The sequence below is a fragment of the Diorhabda carinulata genome, chromosome 2 (genome assembly GCF_026250575.1).
Source record: "Diorhabda carinulata isolate Delta chromosome 2, icDioCari1.1, whole genome shotgun sequence".
Lineage (NCBI taxonomy): Eukaryota > Metazoa > Arthropoda > Insecta > Coleoptera > Chrysomelidae > Diorhabda > Diorhabda carinulata.
The window spans coordinates 25,385,392-25,411,385 of record NC_079461.1 but is presented as its reverse complement, the minus strand read 5'-3'; the positions used below and the strand labels follow the sequence as shown (position 1 = coordinate 25,411,385).

General features: G+C 31.5%; 1 protein-coding gene across 1 annotated transcript; it reads left to right on the top strand.

The window, feature by feature from the left end:
- The first annotated feature begins 495 nt into the window (after window positions 1-495).
- Window positions 496-23,809, top strand: LOC130904255 (fructose-bisphosphate aldolase-like). Its single transcript, XM_057816920.1, has 8 exons — window positions 496-559; window positions 931-1,251; window positions 9,803-10,000; window positions 16,877-17,076; window positions 20,530-20,795; window positions 20,854-21,074; window positions 21,549-21,681; window positions 23,461-23,809. The coding sequence occupies exons 3-8, from the start codon at window positions 9,822-9,824 to the stop codon at window positions 23,554-23,556; spliced, it is 1,095 nt and encodes a 364-aa protein (XP_057672903.1). The 5' UTR covers window positions 496-559; window positions 931-1,251; window positions 9,803-9,821; the 3' UTR covers window positions 23,557-23,809.
- Window positions 23,810-25,994: the final 2,185 nt, after the last annotated feature.

Genomic DNA, 25,994 nt, shown 5'->3' with positions numbered 1-25,994 from the left:
AATGCAAAATTCGGATTAGGTATGTTGTACTTATAGATATAGTAATATTACTTTGTCTATGGTTGTACCTGTTTCTTTGGTTAAAAATTCTATATTGTCACTAAACTTTTAAGGTCGTTTGTTAATGGGCCTAAAACTGCAGTACAAATAGTTTCATACTTTTACAACAAGATTATTATTATGTACCCTTTTAACCTGGTTTTTATGGTGGGATTTTGTCACTTTAGTTAAATATAAATTTATTTTTGACAGTAACTTTCCTCTATTTTTTATTTTTTTTATTCATTAACACGAAAGCTTTCAATTCAATATTCACCTACTGGCAACCAGTTATTCATTATATCTGTATTATGTGTTGCATATTATGAGTTGCAATATCTCTTTTTGATATTGACGATTTCGAACTCGATGATTATCCGATAATAAAGAATCGATGTTTCGTAGGGTATACCCACCATAGAGATAGGATTACCTACACATACAAATCATATTACTAGTTTTCTTTGTCAATGGAATAGGTGTGGTCATGCGAGGATGTCACGTTTACTTTATAATCACAGTAAGACTAATAAAAAAATTTGAATCAAATACATCGTATCATCATATACATAATTGATCCGAGCAAATATAAATAACCAATTTCACTGCATAATATTTACTTCTTTTGTTTATTAATTCTACTAAAGAAAATTTAATATTTTTGATATTAGATAAACGGGATCAATTGATATTGATGTGATTTTTTTTGTTTAGTTTGACTGTGGTTATTTGTCGTTCCTTAGAAAATCTATAAATAACTGTATTTATAAAATACATCAATGTCACAATAGCATGGACAACTGTTTGAATTAATTACATCAAAGTGCTCATAAGAATCCCATATATATGAAATAAGAGAATACAATAAAGTTTGATACTAATTTTTAAAAGTTATAGTATGTTGAAGTAAATTCTTTGCTCATTTCAAAATGATGTTACTTAATCGTATCAAGATATTACAATGTGGCAACCTGGCGAATAAACGCTTATATCAAAACAGAGAATGATCGTAATTTCAAGGGCTCTCCACGTCAGGAACGTAACTATTCGTGTCTTTCTCTTTCATTCGTTTCGATAGAGAAATCATCGAATATTCTGTAGAAAAAAAAATAAGTGAGATATATTTTTGACTTTAGTGTCCTTAAAACGTCCTTTGTATCAGTTTCATTCGTTTTCTGAATAAGACAAGAGGTGTGAATTAAATTTTTAACGGTAAGTAATTTATCTTAGAATTTTTGAAAAATAATAAAGAAATTCAAATAATTGTCAGTTACTTTCATTTATAAAAAACTATTTCAATTGTTCGCTATTAAAGAAGAAAAGGGTTACTTACATCATATTACCTAAGAGATGATTTAAACAAATTTTAGTCTTCCTTGCGAAAATTGCTGTATCGTATATAACGATGCTGAATTTTAATAATTATTTTAAATTCTGATCAATGCGAAGTGGTCATTTCCAAATATTGATGATTTGATATAGGTGTATTATAAGTGTGCATTTTATGAGTTTATCAACCTAATTAGTGTAATTTATTGGGGCGGGAAGCAACACTTAATTTGTTTTTTATCAATCATTGTATCGGGGGAAAAATTAAATAACGAAATTTTCACTTCAAATTTTAATATTTTGTAAAACTTTCTGAATTATGTGTATTATTTCATCTTTTGATAAAATTCTTTAAAAAAACATAGAACTTACTCTTTTGATTTCTTCATAAAAATGTAATGGGTTGAAATCAGTGCAATTCATCTACTCGGAAACACTTCTTTGAGATATGTCCAAACATTTCAAGAGAAAGGATGAAGTGTTCTGTTGAAACCACTTTTGTTAGTCAATATGTTGGTATCCCAATTGAAATATAATCAGGTTGCACTCAATTCATTTTAAAGGTATGTTTATTCGGTTTGCCCAATAATGATAGTTGTGTTTTTTATGTTCTCCTGTGCAATTTAAACATAATTTCCTCAAAACACAGCACTGGTCCAAAGCAATTGGCCCACCTTAAAAAACAATTCATTTTCAAAATTTGCAAATGTTTATGATAAGGTTTGTCTTCATTCAACTTGTGTAGGTTTAAATTTTATATGACTGATTAACACTTCAAATGTGAGCTATTTGTTTAAATAGAGTGAGAAGTTTTTCTTCATCATACAGAAGCTTCAATTACTTGGCCCAATACCAAATATCATTCAGTAGAACTTCCACTATTTCTTTTAATTGCGTAAAAATTTCATGATACTACTTGGTGGATAGTTTGTGTCTCTTTATTACTGGTAAATGATAATGTTATTATTTTTCAAATTATATGAACAATTATGTTCACAGTGCCTCATGGATAAATTTTGAAAAATGATATGGGATGCTTTTTCAATCGTCTTTATCAATGTTGTTGAATTCATGTGCTTCGATTCCTCATACACCAATTTTCATGAGCACATTTTCACTACTTTCTTACTATGCAGTCAGCATTTAAGGATATAATGAAAACACTTGTCCTTATTTGGCTCAAGTTTCCATTTCAAAATCATTTTAAACATAACCTCTTTTTCTCTTTTGAAACACTTGCAACACCTTTCTCTAGTATTGAATAGTGGTTAATAAAACCCAGTGATCTATTATCTATAACTAATGAGGCTTATTGTCTCTGCCAATAGAGGAGCTCTGTTGAAAGTATATTCCATCAAATTAAAGAGGTAATATTTGAAGATGTCACACTATAGACTAATAACATGCATAAAGAAAGTAAAGTATCCTTCATGTATCTTATTTCCAACTTGTTTGGCACTACTTTCACTATCGTTTTCAGATTTTTCTATACCAATCCACCCCTAATAGAAACATAAATACATGTGAACATTATTGTATAACAACAATGTATAACTAATAAATAATAGTATCAATGTCTATAAGGATTAATTAAAAAAAAAGTTTTAGCTTTGTGATCAATCTAGCAAAATTAGTAATTGTAATTTTAATTATTTATTGTGATTGCACTAAAAGTAACAAATTCACTAATTATTACAAAATTACTTTTTCCATCATTGTAAAAATGTTCTGTAAACAAAAAAAATCTAGATATCATGTCAGCAACTATTATTGGATGTTTTAGAATGTTAAAAGCTTTTTCATCTAATATGCTTCTAGTAACTAATCCATATAAAGTTTTTGTCAAATATTAAATATCACAACAGGATTGAATTCACTCTTGAATGAATCAATCTATTAAATAGTTGTGCAATATTAGTAAAAATAACATAACCTCACTACATAATTTCATAATATTATTTAGTGTAAAATAGTATTACACTTTCATTGCATACAAAAAAAGAAAATATCATTTGCAATAAAATAATAAAATCATTACGAAAGAGCTAATAGAGAAAGTAGATTTCAGTCATTATTCAGTATTCATAGCTGATAAAGGGGTGTGCATTAGATATACAGCAGAGAATTTAAACCGTTTTTGGTATAAAAAACAATTATGTAAATTATTGATTTATTAAAAATTATCATATCAAATGTTATAAAATGAAAATATTCTTAACTGAATATATTGATCAAAGGTTTTCTTGTTACTATAAGCTTATTGCTTAATATATGTTTATGAGTTATATTTTTACAAGACTTGATAAAATCTGAAAATGTTAAAACTTCATTTATAATACTTTATATCACTGGTTTTTAGCAAATGACAATCGCGCTTTATTTAACCTTTATGCAGGAAAAATAATTTAATTTTTTCATTCAAATATATGTGAATTTTCTGTGCACCATCAAAGAATCAACATAAAAACTTCTAAAATTATCCAAAATGACCATGGCATTGGTTCAATTATATTAGGTTACCTTGAAGTTGGCAGTTGCATTAATATAATTTTGCAATCATGTGCTTCATACACAAAACCCAATAATGGGTATTCTTAACCCAAGAACCATGTCTTCATAACTATATATTTCCCATCTGAGATATGAATTTCACATTTCACTATGCTCTTTAATGAACAAGCTGCGCGTGAGCTTTATTTACCATCATTTTATTAGTTGTCTGGTGGTGTAACTATACTGCAATATTTTGAGGTTAACGTTGTTACAAAGTAACTATAATTTTTGCAATATTGGATGTATCCAAATTCTTACGTCTTTATATAGTTTTGATTTTCAATATAAGATCCATCTTTTTCTATCTCCTATTTGTATTGAGGAATCAAGATGATACTGTATTAATCACACGTCTTAATAATGTTCATGGTTAGTTACATTTCTTGATCTAATACAATTTAATAGTTGTATATTAGGTAGATCGTTTTTCTATTTATTGTTTTTTTGAAACCTATTATTCGATTGCAGACAAAACAATAATTGAGACAGAATATATAGCCCCTCATAATGCCTTGTAGAATTTTGTTTTCTATCACTAGTAGAAATATATTTTCAATAATCCTTGGTCTCTGTTGTATACTTTATGCTTTATAGAAGATCTACGATTTCGATCGACGCTGTCTGTCAAAAGTTTTCCTATATAAATAACATAAATTTTATATAAGATTTTTATGTAGTTACTCTTTACACTTTTAGCACTATTACATTGAAATTTATATTTCATGCAATGTGGAATATTCTTATGATTTTAGTCAATAATAAAAATCTTATTGTTTAATATGTATAAATAGATAAATACCTATATACAAACTCCATTTAAATTTATTCTGTCTGCTTTAATCGTCTCCAAAATTTTCTTATCTACATTATTAATATGTGGCCAATAAAAATAAGTATAGGTATTATTATCAAAACAGTATTTATACTTTGTTATCAGTAAATATTATTTTAATGTAACATGGTCCAGGATCAAAGTTCATATATTGTATAATAATAAATTGATTATGAGTATAAATACCATTTTTTATTTTATTAGAATTAGTTTGTGGTTTAATTCGGGTGAGTACACAATGTCAATAATGAATTAATGTGTAAATTGTTCTAATATAAAGATTTAGTATTATTCAATTGGTTGCTTATAAGAGGGTTGCTACTTAAGTTTTGAGATAGACAAATAAATACAAATATTTTTAATTGAATATGGCTTTATTTTTCTCAGAATATTCATCAAGATCAATAAATTTTTGCATTTGTTTGAACTAATCGTCGAGGCATTTCTCCAGTCCGATTGAGGTACCACCAAAACATGCGATTTGACCGCATCAACCGCTTCTTCAGGTGTAGAAAACGTTGACCTCGCAATTTATTTTTGATGTGCGGGAATAAGAAAAAATCATACGGCGGATGACCCATCAACTCGATTTTTTGACTGTTCAAAAACCTTTTTGTTTGAACTGATGTGTGATCGCATTGTCCTGGTAGAAAATGATTCGTCTTCTGCGATTGGTTTCCATGATTTTTTCGAACAATTTTGGTAAACAAATGTTGGTGTACCATTAGAATTGACCGTTCTACGTTGCTCTAATTAAACGGTGGAGACATATCCAATTATTCCGAAAAAACAAGCGACCATTTGCTTCGAAGTGCTTCTTGCAAGAACAACTTTTGTTAGATTGGGCTCGCCCTTACACTAGATTGTTGTTTAGTTTCGGGTTCTAATGCATAGATCCATTATAAGTCGCCAATCTTATTGACGTCTTCTGAACCGCCACGATTTAATTTTTTAGCATTTTCTAGGTTTGTATTTAGTGATAGTCAAATTATGCGGTATCCAACGCAGATAAATCTTTTTGATTTGATTTGATAAAGTCAAATGGTCATGGAATATTGAATGTATGCGACATAAAGATCTAGTAAATCAGTTTGTGCATAGCATCGATGTTTTCTGGCACAACAGCCGATTTTGGACAACCTTCACGGGAAACCAGCTCAAGATGGTGCTTCATCACGAAAAGTCGGAAAGAGTTTATCGGCATACTGCTGTTGGTTGAATCCACGTTGAAAGTCGTAAAAAATCATGGCACGAAAATGTTCCCTATTTAATTCCTTTTCTTCGCCAAGATTAATGTTTCAAGTATTTGTAAAAAACTCAAGGTAAATATTTAGAAGTGGGGTCCTCCCCAAACTTTCTCCAAAAATTTTGAAATGCTCTCAAAGTATCGTAATTTTTAAACATCACCCTCTCGTTCAAACGATTTTTTCGTTTTTCGATGACTCTTCATGATCGAAATATACTAATAATGCTTCAAAATCGTCCGTTGTCCACTAAGTAAAGAAACTGAGATATCAGTTTTGTCACCATAAAGACAATCGTTATATGACGGCCACTAAACAACAGCACCGCTTTTCTAAGAAACCGTAGCTTCCAGGGCGATAGCGTATGGAAAAGTTTTGTTAAATAAGTTTGTAACCATTCTTGCCGAACTGTTACAGTAGAATTGGGAAACACATATAGTCGAAGTGGACAAAAGTAATCCTTTTTAAAGAAAACTCTTAGTTGATCGCTTAAAAAACAATATATAATTGATCTTTGAATACAAATTGAGCTTTTTTGGTCAAGAAATAAAAATTAACTTCAAAATAATAAAATTTATAAAATTGAATTGATTAAGATACATATGAAAATTATATTGAGTCATTTTTCATCTGAATTATGCATTCAATTTGAGTGACTTGCTTTCCTACTCACAGATATTAAAGGATCCGAAGATTGGAATTGTCCCTACTCTTCTTCCGAGTGTGATTCAATGTCATTTTTCTGATGGTAGGTAGCCTTCAAAACCTCCCTCAGAGAGCATCCAAACTGGAATAATTAAATAATATAAAAAAAATAATTCTCAACTATAAAATAAAACTTCATGTCGTGAATGAGAAAGAAAGAGAAATGCTTTATTGTCAAAAAATTGTTACAAAGTGTAGACAAAAGCTTGTCAAAAATAAAAAACATAAAAGTAACTAAATAAAGATGAAACAAATAAAATAAAATTTCAATATACAGAATAAAACCACAATGAGTAACAAAACTATAGGTAATAGTAATAGGTAATAATTAGTATATAAGTCCATAGCAAAAATTAAAACAGTATGCAGCATGCCCGGAATTAAATATAATTATTAGAAGTCATCGTCAAATTATTGCGGAGTGCGGGAAAAGATGATATCGATTTGATTTCAATTGGCAAGTGATTGTGTATTTTTTTGCATTGTAAAATATTGAGCGTTAACTAAGTTTGAACGTGGAGTAGGTAGGTAAAGGTCATGCTCCGTGTTCCTAAGTGGATAGCCGTGCAACGTACTTTCTGAAATTGGAGAAGCGTGCTTACGAATTAGGCAAACGGATTCTAAGAAAGAGTCAGAAGTTTTAGCAGTCCCTGCTGTTTAGTCCGAGTAAATATTTAACAGCTGTCTTTTGCAGTTTGAAGATTCGCTTAAATTGAGTCGCACCACACGTACGACAGAACGGAAGGGCGTATTGGAGATGCGACTCAATAAGAGCATAATAGACTGTTAAGGAGATGGATAAGTTAAGTTCTTTAGATATTTTTTAGATAAGGCTGCAATATGTAACTTCCTTTTTAAGGAATGGACCGCAACAAGCTCTAAGAATTTTTTTATATGAAAAAACTTTAGTTTTAGAAAGGTTGAGACAGAGAAGATTAGAATCCATGATTTAAGGGTGATTAGGTCTCTAGATATGGTCCTATGAAGTGCCGTGATATCAGGGCTGCTCCAAGAGAAACTAGTATTGTTTGCAAAAAGACATACTAGTATTTTATTACTGATATCGGTTATAAACAGGAGAAACAAAATAAGGCCTAGTACTGAGCCTTGGGACACTCCACATTATATTGGCTTGCAAGAAGACATCGTAGTATCAACCCTTACAAGCTGATTTCTGTTAGTAAGGTATCACTTGATTCATGCGAGAGGTGTTCCCCTGAAATCGTAGTACTCCAATTTATTGATTAAAATATTATGATTAACACAATCGAAAGCCTTAGAAAAATCACAAAAAGTTGTTGCAGTGCTGCTTAAGCTAGAGTAGACATTATTTAGCAGGAAGAATATAATATGATTTGTGCATTTGTGACTTAAAAAAATGCACTTAATTGTAGTTTTACTTGGAACTTAGAAAAAATCAATATTATACCTCGTTAACTTGCTACAACTGAATAATGAATTACAAAACGTAGAAAGACGTGTAAAATGTACCTGCCTGTAAGGGAGTTTTGTTTAAACAGGGTACCAGACGTGAACTGAGCCTTTTTTGTACACCATTCGTTTTTTTTCTGGAAAACATTTCAAAGCAAAAACCATAAAGGAAAATAAATTCTTTGCAAATAAAACAAAAGAAAAAAACATTTCAATTTTAAAGTATCTTTATAAATAGGAATGATTGTCAGAATCATCTGAACTAGAATCATCATTTGATTGAATTATGAAGGGTTGTAAAGTGGGTGATACCACATACTCATCTTCTTATTTGATAACATTTTGTTACTACTACTATTTGGTATCTTAAGGAGTTGCTGCGAGTGGTAGGATGCGTTGTCCATAACGATTACTGACTGTGGTGGAATGTTAAGTAAAAGCTGATTTTTACCACTTTTCAAATAATTCTGCTGTCATATTTTCATGAGAATCAGGTGCACAGTGTTTAATTTTTTCAGCAGATATTAATAAAACATTAGGGACGATACCGTCTTTGCTTCCAGCGTGAACTATTATAATGCTTTTCGCTTGGCCCATTCATTTTTTAGTATTGTCAACTCAACCGAAATTTACTACATACTGTCAAACCTTGTTTCATCTAGATAAAATTTGTGATTATTAGAACTTCGGTAGTCTTTTATCTGACGCAAATAATCTTGTCGCCAGTTTTTTGTATTTAAAACCGCATGCTAAAAAAACTTGACGCAATGTTTCTAAACTGGTATAATTGTATTCTGGATAATCTGCTACATCTTTTGCTGTATGACTTCTAATGTCACAACCCTGTTTTCCTTATATTGCCGAATATTTTCCTTTTCTAAACACTCGAATATACAGCTATGCAGTTTCATTGTCTTCATTCCTGCTTGGTTTAAAGAATGCCATATTTTTATTTATTGAAAGAAATTTATGAAGGAAATGAATCTCACCAAGCCACACCACTGCTTATCGCAGGCTGTCTGTCAGGATTACTTCGAAGAAATTGTGTACATACGCCTTCCGGGATCTTCGGCCAATAGAAATGCATTTATATTTACAATTCGATGTTTTCATTGGTAAATTGTGGAGATGATGAGTCCACGTGGACTGACGGTTTTTTAGATATTTATCGAATTTTATACGGGCAGTAAACATTATTTTTCATTTCTCAATTTGGTATGAGTGCCGTGCATTTTTAGGAAATATTAATTGTTCCTCGCATAAATGTCTTCTGCAGTTGATATTGGAAGAACTATACTAGGTTTCGATAAATGTCACTAAAGTTGCTCAAACATAAGGGTTTATGTAGAGAAAGCAGTGGTTACTTTTAAGTATATTACTCCTCGAATGATAGACATCAATGCATTAATACGAAGATAGTCTCTATACGTTTGGGATAAACCTCTATAACCTGTAATAATTCTTCATTAATAAATGCTAGTTTTAATTATATAGCAGATATTCAATTCTGGCGATTGCACAACTTAATTTAAAGGTCAAGTAATGCAATTTGGTATGTTATCAATATGTTTAAAAATAGATTTTGCAACAAAAAATAAACACTATAATAAAGATTATCCAAATATTGTTGGTAATATAATGATTTAAGTAATTTGTTACTATTTTACAGTCTGCCAGCAATTATCGATATGACTACCTCTTGGAATTACCCCGATCAGGCCACTCAAGATGAACTCAAGAAAATTGCTTCGGCAATTGTCGCTCCAGGCAAAGGTATCCTCGCAGCCGACGAATCGGTAGCAACTATGGGAAAACGATTAGCCGACATTGGTGTTGAAAATACCGAAGAGAATCGCCGCAAATACAGGTACGACCTCTTATGGGCAACAAATTATTTACGAACAAAAAATCCGTACAAACTGTTTGTTTTAATATAATTATTTTCACTTTCCTCTATGGAAAAATAGTTATTATTACACACATATTATATAACTGAATCGGCACCTAGTTGGCTCGCTTTCCTAATTTTTGTTTTTGAAATTTGGCATCAAATTATGAAATACTGAATCCGGAGTTTGCTTCCCAATCTTCAGAATAGACTTCATAGATCTAATACAATTTCTTTCATATACTTTGGCAGTTACAAAATTTCCAGAGGGTAAAATCTATGCTGAAAAAGACCATACCAACACTTTCGAGTTGGACTTTTTGTGTTCAATACACTTCTGAATCTACTTTCTCGCCTTTCTGACAATAATTAGTCTTATTATTCACCGCTTCCCTCTCTTCAAAAGTAAGATATCTCCTTTGAAAAAGGCCCGAACCCATAAAGAATTCTAACACTACTTCGATCAATGAAAAAAACGTAAGGGAAGATGTGTGGCGAGGGGAGTATATTGAAGAGGAGCATTCGAATGCAGCATGCCTGGAATTAAATATTATTATTAGAATAAAAGTCGTGAGTAGAAGGCACTTTCCAGTAAATATGCCCTCAAATTTCAATTCGCAAATGATTATGCATTTTTTTGCATTGTAAAATATTGAGCCCTCAACTAATTCTGAACGTGGAGTATGTAGGTAAAGGTCGTATTCCGCGTTCTTAAGTGGAATCACTATCTTTCTGAAATTGGAGAAGCGTGCTTGCGTAATAGGTAAACGGATTCAAAGATGAATAAAGAAGGAAGAGTAAGAATTTTTAAACTTTTAAAAAAGTTTCTGCCGTGCGCCCTGCTGTTTAGTCCGAGAAAATATCTAACAGCTCTCTTTTGAATTTATCTCACTATTTAAAGTGGTTTAAAATATTCTGTTAAATAAGTGTCTACATTTTCAAAATAATCCGCCGTTTTTTTGTCGAAAATTAAAGTTTCTAAAGATTAAATTGAATTGCTTGGTGTTTGTTTACATTTGTAACTTCTAATGAGGTCTTTTTATAGTGATAAAAGGTCGGAACAAACGTATTCGTATGTCAAAAGGTGAATTGTGAACGTAAAACATTATTTTAAATGCAAAATAAAATTTAATTGCCTCACACACTTCATGTCGCAATAACTGATTCACATTTATATGAACACAAAGAACGAAGACTTCCGTATAGTAACTAAATATTTATACAGAGTGTTCCGGTACTTGATGCAAAAAATTCAGTAGTTGATGACGTGAAAATTTTCTAAAACTACCCCTGAGTTATAAGCCTTTAATGTTGTGAAATCAGAACTTATATTTAAGTATATTTTCTAAATTATACGTTCGAAAATTTTTAATGGATGATGTGTTGAACGGAATAAATAATTATACAATACTATCTGAAGGCCAGGGGTTAACAATCCATAACTTTTACATGAGCAATCTGTACAATCTAAAGATAGCAAAAACGAATTTTTCAATCGATTTTTCAAAAAAAGATACTCTTTCTTTAACTCGATGAAATTTACAGTTTAGGAGATATATAGATTTTTAGAAAGTTGTACATGCCAAGGAAACCGTTCGCCATAAAGAGACATTCGGAAGAAAATTAGCACAAATTGTAATTATTTATTGAAAATACTTACAGGAGATATGAAAACACAAACAAATATTTCTAATTAACTTTTTCACTGCTAGTATTACTATATCCATAATTTCTGAAATACATTAGAATGCGTTTATGGGACTAGTTTAGTGAGTGGCAGCAGTCAAATGTTGAAAAACTTACGCCCGACTATAGGGACGGTCCGCAAGCGAACATTCGTCTAGACCTACTAACAAAGATTACATTACACGGATAGATCTGCCACTCTGTATAAAAATTTGACAACAAAATTCGATCCTAGCGACATCTCTCCGACTGACTCCGTACCAGTTATTCATTTGATTCTTAGCAAAGCCGGGAAAGCTTCACTGGCCCGACTATAGAAGGATGTCGCAGTGAAAAGGTTTTAAACTGCATCGAAGTCGAACATCGTGTTACTTACATAAGGAAAAAATTGAAATGTAGAAAAATTTAGATACTTAGCCTACAACTTATCGAATAAAAACAAAAAAAAAACTATAATAATTGTTCGAAGTGGGCACTGTTTACTGGTGAAGCTGGTTTCACACGATACGGTTTTATTAATTCTCAAAATTTACATTTATAGGCAGGTGAAAATCCTAACGGTACAATTCAATCAAAGAATCAACATCGATTTTCTAACCACGCTAATTTTATTAACATTATTAGTTTTGTTGACCTAGAGTTCAAATGTAATAAAAGTGTGAAAAACTGGGATCTCGGTTTATAGATTGAATAAAATGGAATAGATTAAAGAAAATTACACTTACAAATAAAATAATATTTTTTTTTGGTTGCTGTTCACATTCAGAATCGAGTCCGAATCAGTTGATAACCAATTCAGGATGGTAAAAATACGCGAATAACTGGCTTTTGCTTTTATTAACCGCAAACGATTACCTATAGACTTCTCACTACTGTTATATATTTTTCTCATTTGTCTGTTAAATCTTTACAATACTAAACGAGGCATAGTGCATGAGCAACCGACCCGAACTTTTAGTCCTAACAAAAACTCGAGAACTGCTATTGATTAGTAATCAGTAATGAAATGAACGAAACTGTATTCAACAATATTAAAAGTTCATAGACCCAATTAATAAACAGGACTTTATAAAATAAAGAATACTACTCTACCGTATTCCTAGATCTAAGTCAAGCATTTGACAAGGGACTGCAATACAAAAAAACAAATTTCTCGATTATGGAATCCTATCTGACTCATATAACCACTTAAACCAAAAGCGACGCAGAAAAGTCCGATTATTTGACAGTTGCACCACCATCGTTTTTACTCATGAAAACCTACAAGTACATCCAAAAATATCGAAGTACTCATAACATTCACGATTCGAAAGGATGCATGCCAAATAGTCACATTAATCAATACATAAATACAACAAGAAGACAGAGACTCAGTTGGAAATTTATCAGTAAAAAGAGAAAACAACTTGACAAAGGAACTGTATTGGCTGGGATAAAACCTAAAGCTCCTTAGAAAACAAAGTCTTAATTCACAAAACGATCATGAAACCTATATGGGTCTATGGAGTCGAACTTTGGGACTATGCTTCAAAATCTAACGTATCTTATCATCTACAGACCTCAATCCAAAATACTTCGACGAATAATACATGACCCATGATATGTATCGAACCACACCGTGTAAGTAGATCCATCCAGATATGTACCAACAGTACAAAAAGTTATTAAGGAAATAATAAAAAACATAACAAAACCATAACTATTCCAATTATACTATTAGTGTTAATGTATAACAAAACCTAGCACGATTGAAAAAAATAACTGGAAATATTCTTATTGTTAATAAAATATACAAAAAACACAAAGTATTCAGAATCGAGCGAACAGAGTGTAACAATTTTGAAAGTGGGCATGCGACCGGTCTCTAAACTCATTCAGAATCAGAGACGTGAACAGACTATTGATTGTGCAATAGAAATAGATCTTTGGTATAAGCCCATTATAACTAGAGATCTAAGTACTGTATACAAGGGTTGTCTGAAAATTTTTGCAATGTCAATCTGAAGATGTCAGCCGTTACTAATATATGTTCAGAAATAATATATTTGCACATTCGTTCAGGGACTCACTAAAATTTTGGACGCCTAGTTTCTGTTGGACAATCGTATAATCGAGTCGCCTATCTAAATTAAAGAGGAGTTTGACACTGTGTATAGAGGGAGGGTATCTACCATCACTTACGAACGTATAAGTTTGGGCAACTGAATTCATGGTTTCACCGACGACGAGCGTTCGGGACGTCCAAAAAACGGCTCCAACCAGCGATATCATCGAAAAAGTTCATCAAACGGTAGTGGATAACCGTTGGATTAAGGTTAGAGGGATAAAAGGCTATCGGCATATATTTGTCATATACTTAGTGAAAAATTATGTATGCAATATTTTTAATTTCAATATTTCTAACAAAATTCTATAGATATCACGTGTTCCTGGTATGTTCTTATATGCCAAGTAATAAATATTCATAGTTAAGATTGCTATTCATTTTTATAAAATTTGAATTTGGTTCTGGTGCCAATTTTTATACAAAATAATAAAATCGTTTTGATATTAATAGAGAAACTTGTCATTTTGTTTTGTTGACATAGCAATATATATATATATATATATATATAACAGTGTAAAAGTTAAGCAGTTATTTATTGACAACGGCTGTCACCACAAAATTGGAAAATTCATTTTGAAAACTATTTAAAATGTTGAAAAATGTGTTTTTCGCCAAAATTTCTAAACTACACTGCGGAGAATAAAATTAGGGTCACCCCGTATTTTGAAGTAATTTTTAAAAGTTTTTTTGGTATTTTGTTAGGTTGTACCGGTTTCATGATTGCTTGAGTGCACAAAAAAATTTTGTTGTTTTGATAAGCGTTTAACAAAAAAGGACCCTTCACCTAAATTCCTAAAAACCATTATCAGCATATTTTTGGTTTCTGTCGATTTATCTGTCTCTTGCAAATTGTTTGTGTAGTATTGTCATATTATCTAAGATTTTTTTTAGTAACTTTCATTGACACTCATTTCTTAATAATTTATAATTTTCATAATCATCTACATCTTTAGTATTCAAGTTATTTTCCTCAGATAATTTTCTCACTACTCTGTTCTGTTTATAATTTTGTTAGATATATTTAATACTCAACATTTCTCTTTCGCAGCTTTAACTCCCTCTATCCTGTCTTTTTCTTTCAATTTATGATTTATAATTTGTATTTAGTTTGTTATTATGATTCCTTTAGTTTATAGCATTTTACTTTTAAATAATCAATTATTGACGTATTATTTCGATTTGGCTGTATTCTGGTTAATTCTTCTGTACGTATGTTGACTCTTAAACGGCTGGAACGATTTGAATGAATTTATTTGTGTGTGTTCAAGTGGATTCGAGGATGATTTAGATTCACAAATAAGCCCGGAAGATGGCGCTGCAGTCGGTATCTAGGTTATTTATCTATACTGCAAGTAAACTGCTGAATCGACTTGAATGAATTTTTGTATATGCATTTATGCATTCATTTCATTCATTTTGTGTATGTATTTATTCAATGCATTCAATTTTTGTATACGCTGTGTTTTGATATTATATACAGTGAAACCTCTTTATGTTGTACGCATTTTGATAGAACCAAATGAATTACATTGACTCATGGGAGAATTTTTGTCTAAGTTGTACACCTCTCTATCTTGTATGTTGTACAATTTCTTCGCCATAAAAATGATTCCTTTGACTTCTCAACTTATACAAATTACCATAAACAATGACAAGTGTACAGTGTAGTGTGAGCCGAAGTATCCTACGCTTGTCTCTCCATATTTTGTTGTCATTATGTCAATATTTCAAGCTCATTAAACGAAAGACTCCGAATGATTTAACCGTCGACAAGAAAAACCAGATTATCGACTTTGTTGACCGGGGTATGAGTTACAGGAAAATTTTTGAGAATTTTGACATCGAAACTGCTACTGTAACCACTATTGTAAAAAATCGAGCTAGCGTTGTTGAGATAGTTTCTCGGATGATCGTAGAAGAAAGATGCGTCAAAATGAGAACCACGAGATAAATCAAAAGTTTTGCAATTTTCACGAAATGCCGAGCAGCTGATTTTATTGTAGCAAAGCAAAAGAAATTGCTGCTAGATTGAATAACACAAAATTTGTGGAGAGGCTGCAAGTATTGACTCGAAGAAAAAAGTGATTAAAAAAAATTCCTCATTTGTTGAAAGATTACCATCCAAAAGGCCGCTTCAATGCTGAAGAGAGAGCTTTAATGTATCGGCAGTCTCTGCGGAAGTCCTACCTGAAGAAGAAAGGCTCATGCAAAGGAAGCAAGTTATCGAAAGAAATATTGAGCGTCCTGTTTTGCCGCAGTTCGACAGGCGACAAGTTGTAACCACTTGTGATTGGAAATTCCAACAAACCAAGGGTATTTAAAAAAGAAGGTATCACAAACTTGAAGAATTGACTAAAAATATTGTTCATCAAATTGCATTAAGATAAAATTAAACAAACATTTTTGATTATAACGAATTGTTTTTAGAAAAATTGATATATTTCAAAATAAAGAATAACAAAATTATTATATTATTTGTCTTTCAATTCTTACTTTGTTTAATATCCTAATCGCTTGGTATATCAAGCAGGACAACCTCTGTCGGATCCCGTAGTTTATGAATATTTCCTTTGAATTATGTATTTATTATGATATAATATAAAATTCTTCGTTATGATTACCGACTCTACTATTTCGTTTAGGGTCTTCCATGAATTACATCTACCTTTCATGACATTTTCATAAAAATGAATCTTTTTCTTCCTTCTATCCCATGTGCAACTATAACAAACCATACTTCCCTATTTAATAATTCTATTCCAAAAATAATTATAGATTATACTAATTATTAGACTTTTTAAAGAAATTAATCTTTAGAGAACACAAAAATATTACTAAAGCTTGTTTAAATTCATTAAAATGCTGATAATATTAGATTTCTTCGACTTTTTCAAATATATAAATTGTATATTATAGAAAAACTTCCTTGTTACAAGTGCTAAGTTTATTTATAACTTGCAGTTACTTCATAATTTTACTGTAGATTAACGGTTTTTATCAAATACTACAATATAAATCTACTATTGAATTTATATATTTATAAATTATTTTTGTTCTTATAGACAACTACTTCTTACCACCGACAAGTCACTGGCCGATAACATTTCTGGTGTAATCTTTTTCCACGAAACTGTCTACCAAAAAGCTGATGATGGTACTCCTTTCCCAGAACTTTTGAATAAAAAAGGAATAATTCCCGGAATTAAGGTCGACACTGGCGTTGTACCACTTTTTGGAAGTAACAATGAATGTACCACTCAAGGTAAATTAATTTTAACTGCCAAATATAATTATGTGAAAGAAATATTTTCAAGAGCATTTTTTGAGAAATATTTATTTTTTGGTTTATTTTATAAGTTCTTGATATGAAATAAAGTCAGAAAGTAAAATATTTATTTAAAAGTGAAGAATTTACATCTAAATATTTTATTGAAAATCGCAAGAATTTCAAATTTTTAATTACATAAGAAAATGATTCTCATTGGTTTTTAGTTGTGACGTCATAGGTTAAAAAACATTGAGCAGTTATCTGCTTGATGAACACGAAGTTATCGTTGCCGGCAACGTGGAATGTGCTATTGTAATAGTGTTTTTATTTATTAGTTACGTTTAATAAAACATTTGTTTATACTCGTACATAAGAATAAAGTGAATAATACTTTTATAGGTTAAGTTCTTATATTATTACATAATCACGTTAAAAATTAAAAGCATAGTAAACTTAATTACTATAAAATATTAAAATAAGTTAAATTAGAATCTTACTTACATTAAAATGATCCTAGCAACAAAAATAACTACATCTCGCAGGATCGTCAAAACGACCAACACTTTCAAACCATTTTTGTTGTAGTATATTCGAATTTCTTTGTATCAAGAAAAAAAATTTATCAAGTGTTTTAATCGTGGTATTTTTACATTCTGGTACAAAACCGGATTTATATACCATTTTTCAGATTAATCAAAGATTAATAATAACACTTATTTTAGAATAACCGAGAGAATAACTGTCGTATTTACTTTGAATCATATGTTCAGTGTTTATTTTATACCTATGAAGTCACGCAATATGACAATATTACTGAAATGTTTAAACTACCTTCAAAATTTTCAATAATTTTTTTCTCGATAAATATTGATCAAAGAATTGAAAAAAAAAATTTTGTATTTTATTATTTTATTTTATGAGTGATGTAATCAAAAATTTCAAATTAATGGTAACATATATTACAATTTAACGGTACCTCTCCATTAAAAAAATGTAATTGAATGTTAAGCATCACTAAGGTTTTATTTGAGATAAGATTTACTAACTAACATTATAACAAATAATCTCATTTTGACAAATACAAAGTCACTATTTTCAAAAATATCACAGTAATGGTAACATTACAATAACTAACTACTGGGGTTATCTCCGGTTGAGTCTTGTCATTTGGTTGGTTTTATTAAAATATAACTAGTAGTTTCTGATGGAGATAGATGTTTTGGAAATATTACACAGCACTCTTAGACCAATCCTTACATATGGGGCAGTGGTTTGGGGTACTAGAACTAGTCTGATTACCACGAGGAACAATCTCTCAAAAGTGCAAAGACTGGCTTGCTTTTGTGCAACTGGGGACATGAAATCTTGCCCAACAGCTCTGCCAGAAGTGATTCTAAATCTCCCCCTCTCTACATAGTACTGAAAAGCGTGACAGAGAAACGGATCAAAAACAGAACCAAACACTCTGAAAGTCAGGACAGCGCACCAAGCATTTTTCAAGCAGAAATCTATGCAATTGAAAAATTTGGTCAGTTCAATCTAGAGAGGAACTATCGCAAACAGAAGATCATCATCCTGTCGGATAGTCAAGCAGTCATTGAAGCTCTAAGCTCCAATATCATAAAATCCAAACAAGTTTGGAATTGCCTTGAAAAATTAAACGAATTAGGCAAAAAAAATAAAATTACCCTACAATGGATTCAGGTACACACTGGAACGAAGGGAAATAAAATAGCTGATAAGCTCGCTAAAGCGGGGACAGACAAGCCTTTCATGGGACCCGAACCCTGCTGTGGTATCAGCTACAGAATATGGAAAAAGTACTGGAAAAGAAGGTAGATAGGAGCAAAATCAATTATTGGGACAACCTACAGGGGCTTAGATAGGCAAAGACTCTTCTGGGAAACTATAACCAGAGTAGATCTGCTGAATGTGTCAACCTAAGTAAGAACAATCTATGAATACTAACAGGGTACTGTCGCTTCAACAAACACCTGAAGACGCTAGACCTAGCAGATAATGCGGCGTGCAGATTTTGTAACACAGAGGATGAAACCTCTATCCACATTATCTCGAAGTGTGAAACTCTAAAGAACTCCAGAGCACTACACCTGGGGCGCTTGAAATAGAAGATGGAGATCTCTGGCAATTAAAGCCATCACACATTCTAGATATTTTAAAAGGAGTGGGATTAATGGATCAGTTATGAACACTGGGCTCTCCAGTATCGCAACAAAAAAGGGGGACACAGTGTATACGAGATCACAAAACTATATATACATATACATACACAGCACTCTTTAACAATTGATTCTTAGATTAACCCCGAATAATAAATTTACAAAGTAGCAATTGTCTGCTTATTGAAATTTATAAAGATCAACTTAAGCACGTTATTTAGTATTTTTCTAGTCCTAAAGAAGTCAATTGAGTCATTTGTAGTATACTAATCTGCAAAGTTGAGATATCTTACTAAACATAGAATATTTATTGAAATAATTTCATTCGGACTGTACCAAGTAGAGTTAGTATTGTAAAGGCTAAACTTAAACTACTCCAATATCCTTCTCAAAACTTTTTTGTATGTGACCTATAATCCTTATATATTCAGTCATTTTCAATCCAGATGCATTGCTAGATATGTGGTGCAACTTTTTGATGAATTGATTATTTATTATTTCTTACTTATATTTTTACATTTTTATTGGTTTACTATTATGAACCCAAAGTTTGTATGATGCAAGGCACAAACTTCTTTCACTGTGAATGTTATTCGGGTAGTTAAGGTACACATTTTCTTGATAGTTGTATATAATGTATTGCAGTTCCCTCATCTATTCCAAAGAACTGGCAGTTTTTATTAGCAGCCCTGAATGTATTTTACCTTTGATAAACTCCTAGTAGGTAAAAAACCAGAAATTACTATTTATTGTAAAAAACATTGAACTTATTGAAAAATCGACCATGTCTGAGGACTTTGATTTAGTCGGCTAACTTCAGATACTGATGAGTCTTGATATCCACATAAGATATGGCAGTCATTTTGTTCTTTATGAACTTTTTTCTGATAATAAAATGAAAATATATTTTCTTAATATTAGTTAATACTAAGTTTTGATGTGGAAGTATGCACATTGCACAAAAACTGGAGTGATTGGTGAATGATGTGAATTGTGTGCTATTAAAAATGGTTTTCATGGTTTATATAGTAGTTTTAGTGATAGTAAATTTTATGGACAGGCAAATTGAAAAAAGATGCAACGGTGTAAAACACAACCTGGTACATAGTTTGTGATTGTTATACTAACTATACTAACTGTAAATAGAGGGAAGTAGTTGTATTATATTTGTAGTTTGGAATATATGGCATGTGCGAGAGTTTTGTCAACAATGTTATTAATAAAAAACATTTCGTCACAAAAAAAATTACTAATTTTCATTTTTCAGGTTTGGACGATTTGGCTAAACGATGTGCTCAATATAAAAAAGATGGATGCCATTTTGCTAAATGGCGTTGCGTTTTGAAAATCTCCCCAAATACACCATCTATTCAATCATTAATTGAAAACGCGAATGTATTAGCCCGTTATGCTTCAATCTGCCAGGCTAACAGAATTGTTCCCATTGTGGAACCAGAAATTTTACCTGATGGTGACCATGATATTTTAACTTGTCAAAAGACAACTGAAACTGTTTTATCTTACGTTTACAAGGTATAATGTGTAAACTAAACATATATTTATGTTCATTATAATTACATAAAATTTTTAGGCTCTTGCTGATCACAATGTTTTCCTGGAAGGTACCCTTTTAAAACCAAATATGGTTACAGCTGGTCAAGCTTGTCCAAACAAAGCTACTCCTGAACAAGTAGCAGAAGCTACAGTTACGGCTTTCCAACGCAGAGTTCCTGCTGCTGTGCCTGGAGTAACATTTTTGTCTGGAGGACAGTCTGAAGAAGAAGCTACAGTTAACTTAAACGCTATTAATAAGTATGTATCTGTAGACTTCATCCGTTTTCAGAGGATTCGCGTAACAAAATTTGGAAAGTAGCATAATTAGGACTTATAATAGACAAAATTTATATAAATTAAAATCTCTACGATCAAGAAGTTCATAAATGAAATGGCATGAAAACACTAACCATTACAATGTTTTAATTCATTATCATATTATTATGATAGTAACTTTTTGCACCTCTAATCCACTCAACCAAATCCCATATAGTAGAACTAGCTTGAGTTGTAACATCATATTCCTCTGACCCTTATCCAACTTAAATAATCAGCCTGAAATTTATAGCAAAAATTCTGTGCATTCTGTGTTTATCTTTCTATTTCAAAGTGTATCATTGACTGAATATTATAAATATAACATTACAAAATTAAAGACCATCATTATAAAATTTTGAATGTTTCTAATATTTACATATAGTTGACATTACTGATGTTATTTGATTATTATAGGTTCCCCGGAAAGAAACCCTGGACGCTCACCTTTAGCTACGGCCGTGCTCTCCAAGCTTCAGTCCTTAGAGCATGGCAAGGAAAAGATGAAAATGTCCAAGCTGGACAACAGGAATTATTAAAACGTGCGAAGGTGAGTTGATTAACATTAATGATAAAGCCAGAAAGATATTTGTTTGTGGTAAGTTTTAAGATCTTACAATTATACACTACCCATAATTTCAATTTTTAATCGTAATAATATTGCAATAAATTTGAGCGAATAATTACTATACAGAAGCACTATTAGAGATTAATAACAATTAACGTTAAGTTAAACCAGTATTTTAATAACTACAGAGGTTTAACAAGAAATTTATAACAGAAGCTATAAAAATATAATTTAATAAGGGATTAGATGCACACATCACTGAGCGGGATCATTGGAATGGTGACTCCAAATCCGGTATATTGAATAATGGAGCACATAGAAGGCTCCAGAAGTAATGGCTTGGCTGGAGGACACTCTAAAATAAGCGAATCTTTTTTCGCTTGGGTAACACGCTACCGTCTTCCAAGCCGAGGTAATAGCTGTGATGGAAAGCGAACGCGCGATACTCAATCGACACACTAATCTCAATCTGCTTAGACAGTAGAGCTACCACACAAGCCATAGCGGCTGAAAAGGTGTGCTTCAGGCTAGTGCTAGAGTGCAAAACAGTCCTGCAAAATCTCTTGAAGGCTGCAAGATCTAGCTCGTTTGGAAGCTCGGTCACTTGGGTAACAAAGGCAGTGACGAGGCGGCCTCACTCGCCAGGCTGGGATCGGCAAACTCGCCGATGGGCCTATAACCATCCTTGGTATGGCTAAAAGCGTCTCTCAACGGTATATTCGCAAGGCGAGGTAGGCAGAGATGGGTAGAGAGACCTGGCATGAAACAATCGAAGGCACATATAGATGGACTTTGGACTTTGTGGGTCTCACACCAAATAAATGCCCCAACTAAATAAGCACAAAATCCGACTAGTGTCCGGACTTCTAACCGGACACTGCCATCTCCACACATGGGCATCACGGATAATCCAGAATGCCGTTAGTGCATGATCGGCTTCTCAAAGCACATTAGCCTTTGGTAAAGTCAAGTGGGGCACGACGGCCCCTTGGCCACCCTCAATCAACTATGAACTATAAAAGGAGATCATCAATTACAGCTTGAATGTGCTGGTTATACTTCGATTCTCATAGGTCATGTAAATTGTGAGCTTGTAAGAGGCTATTATGTTGTCAAGCCACAATACCTTGGATCTAAACAACATCTGGATTGATATGAGAATATTACGTGCAACTATGACTGGTCTTTGTAGTCTAAACAATTTATAGCAATCTGTAATTGTACTAGGATTAACAGAAGCTGATTTACAGACACTCGGGGCCTTAAATCTTGGCAATAACAAAGTACATAAGAAACCTGGAAGTATAAATTAGTTTCGAATTTGTGTCAGGCTCTGGCCTGGTCTTCAACTTATTCCCGTTTTTTGGAACTTTTTCAATACTTTGAAATGGACTATTATGCAGCTTGGAACGTTTCTTTTTCTTGTACTCGTGAGAATAATGTTTCAATAGTTGCGGAACACTCTTTGTGGGTAATATTATGATTTTGGCGAATGGTAGTGTTTATTTTAAAGTTTTGTTAGCACTAGGCCGCAAAACAAACTATTTACACTTTAGCAAATTTATATGTTCTACATAGGAACGAAAAGTATTCATATGTGTTCATAAATCTTGGAAAATTTTGCTAACAAACCAACCATTACTAAATTTAGCTATACATTTTCCTATTTTTTCAATTTAAAATTACAAGTTGCTTCTGTAAGAAACAAAAAGTTAATGATAATTATGTTTGAAATAACTGATTTATTGTATAATTTTATAGGCTAATGGTGAAGCTTCTATGGGTAAATATGTAGCTGGTAGCGTAGAAGGAAAGGCTGGAGATGCTGGTCTATTTATCAAAAATCACGCATATTAGGATTTTGATATCTATATTCGTTTTAAACGTAAAATTGTTAGTTGAATGATGTTTAAATCTAGTGTTAAACAAATCCACTTTTACAAAGTCTGTTTTATTGTATCTGTTACTGTATATATATATTGTTTAATTAAAATTATATGTATCTATTTCGAACTTGAAATTTACTTTTACTTTATAGATAAAATGTCATTTTTAAAGAATCTGTGTATTTGTGGAGGTGAAATTATGAAAAAGAATACAAAGTGATAAGTATACCTTTTTTATTTCATCCTATGGTAGACTTCAACATGGTTTTCACCAATCCAGTGATCTATGAGGGTGATTGATTAGTCTGATAAAGTTCAGTGCCTCCTTTATCCTTTCAAATATCAATGTGAAAATTTGAAGGATTATCAGTTGTTGACAAATATATCATAGTTAACTCATAATTGAGGATAAGATATAGGTATATAATCATTGTTTCGCACAGAAACATCAAAATATTTCTAGAACTAATAATTTTAGGCATAAGGTATGCATGATAAAAAAGAAGTATATTAATACTACTTTTCGATACTCATATAAAATACATTCATTTAAAAAAAACGAAAAAATATTGTATTGGTATTTTGATTTACCTTGTATCAGATTCAATGCATATTAACGAAATTAATAATTTTACAGAATTTGTGCTATTATTCGAATGCTTTGGTGGTAAAAGATCTTTATTCTTGAATTTCTCTTACATTGTACAGGGTATTGAACAATTTTTATGAAAAATTCATTATAATTTTCTAGAACACATGACAATAAAATATAGGATGCTTCATTTAAAAAAAAATGTAACTTAGATATTTCAAAAGACAAAGGAGGCACGGAATTTGATCATACTAATCACCTTGTCTGGATGTCTAATAAAAATGGAAAATCAAACTCTCGTCTTTCTTCCGGTTTTCCCAGGTGGGTTTTCACATTTTTCCGGTGTAAAGTTCGTGAATTTAATACATTTTTATAATGATGAATATTTATTTTAGAAAATACAAGTATAATAAAATAAACAAGTTATTTCTTTAATTCAACTATTACTTGCTCCACTGCTACAAGCTGTTTTTAAGAGTCCAAGGATTTTTTTCTTTTTTGTTCCTTGTTTTTCTAGTTTTCAGTAAATTTTGTGATTTTTTAACTTTCTGTGCTACGCCAAATCTTGAGTAGGCATCACCTATAGAGAGTATCAGAGATTTTCAAATATCTACATTTTTTAGTCCATTAATTTTTTTGTAGAGATTCGCAAACTAATTTTTAGTCTATAAGTGATTCCTCTTTTAAATTATGAACCAAAATATTCTTGTCAGAAAATCCTCTCTCAGTTGTCACATTGCCGTGAGGATTTATTTTTTAATCTGCTTTTTTCGATAATTTCCACCTGAAAGGCATCAACTCTATCTCGTCTGTTTGCAGTCAATAAAATGTCAAATGCTTCAGACATTAATTGTGTGGATTGTTCTGGATCGTCTTATTGGGATTAAGGAAACTTATTGCTTTAGTTACTTTAAATACTAAAGGTTATTTTTACAAAAGTTTGGTACCGTATACATCAAACAATTTCTACAATTCTTGCGAAAGATCAACATGAACCCCAATGCATTTTTTCAAAGCCGATCTTGCAGCATACCCTAAATCGATATCTTGCACTTTTTTGAGATTGCAGAATAAACCATTTGCATCTTTTTTTATAAATAGGAATGCTTTAAATGATTTCGCCTGCAACGAACCGCCTTATCAAATTATTCAGAACCTAAATCAGATTTTCATAAAAAAATGTAGTTAGGGACCAATCACTTTTAAAATTTTTAAGGGGCTTATATATAATCATATATATATATATATATATATATATATATATATATATATATATATATATATATTCGAAGACCCAATTTAGTAAATGATCATCAAATCTCAGCGAACAAATTAATGCACTATTTGTGCCTGGATAAACCTCTATGATTGCCACATTGGCACATTATCAAATAAAGTATAGTGAAGCCATATTAAGTAACGTCTCCGGCTTACAAGCGCCGCGCTCGTGCGAATATTCAGTCAGTTACGTCCGAGTACTTGCGTTCATTGAGTGTGTTTTGTTTCCGCTCTGTAATGGCGAATGAAAACCTAGCGGGACCGAGTTCTTGTGTTCCGCTCTTGAATTCTTCAACGGAAAAAACGTTGAAGGCAAGTAAAGCTTGGGTTTTAGAAATAAAATGAGACCTGTTCAATACACTAAGTTTATATGACTGAAGAAGGAGAAAAACGTTACTAACGTTGTAACAAATTGAAGCTTCAGACTAAAAATTTAATGTTCTGCTACGATTTATATTTTATTCGACGCCTCATGTGATGACACATTATTATTCCGTACTTGAAAATGTCATGGTCACCAAAATTGAACTGCGTCTGAA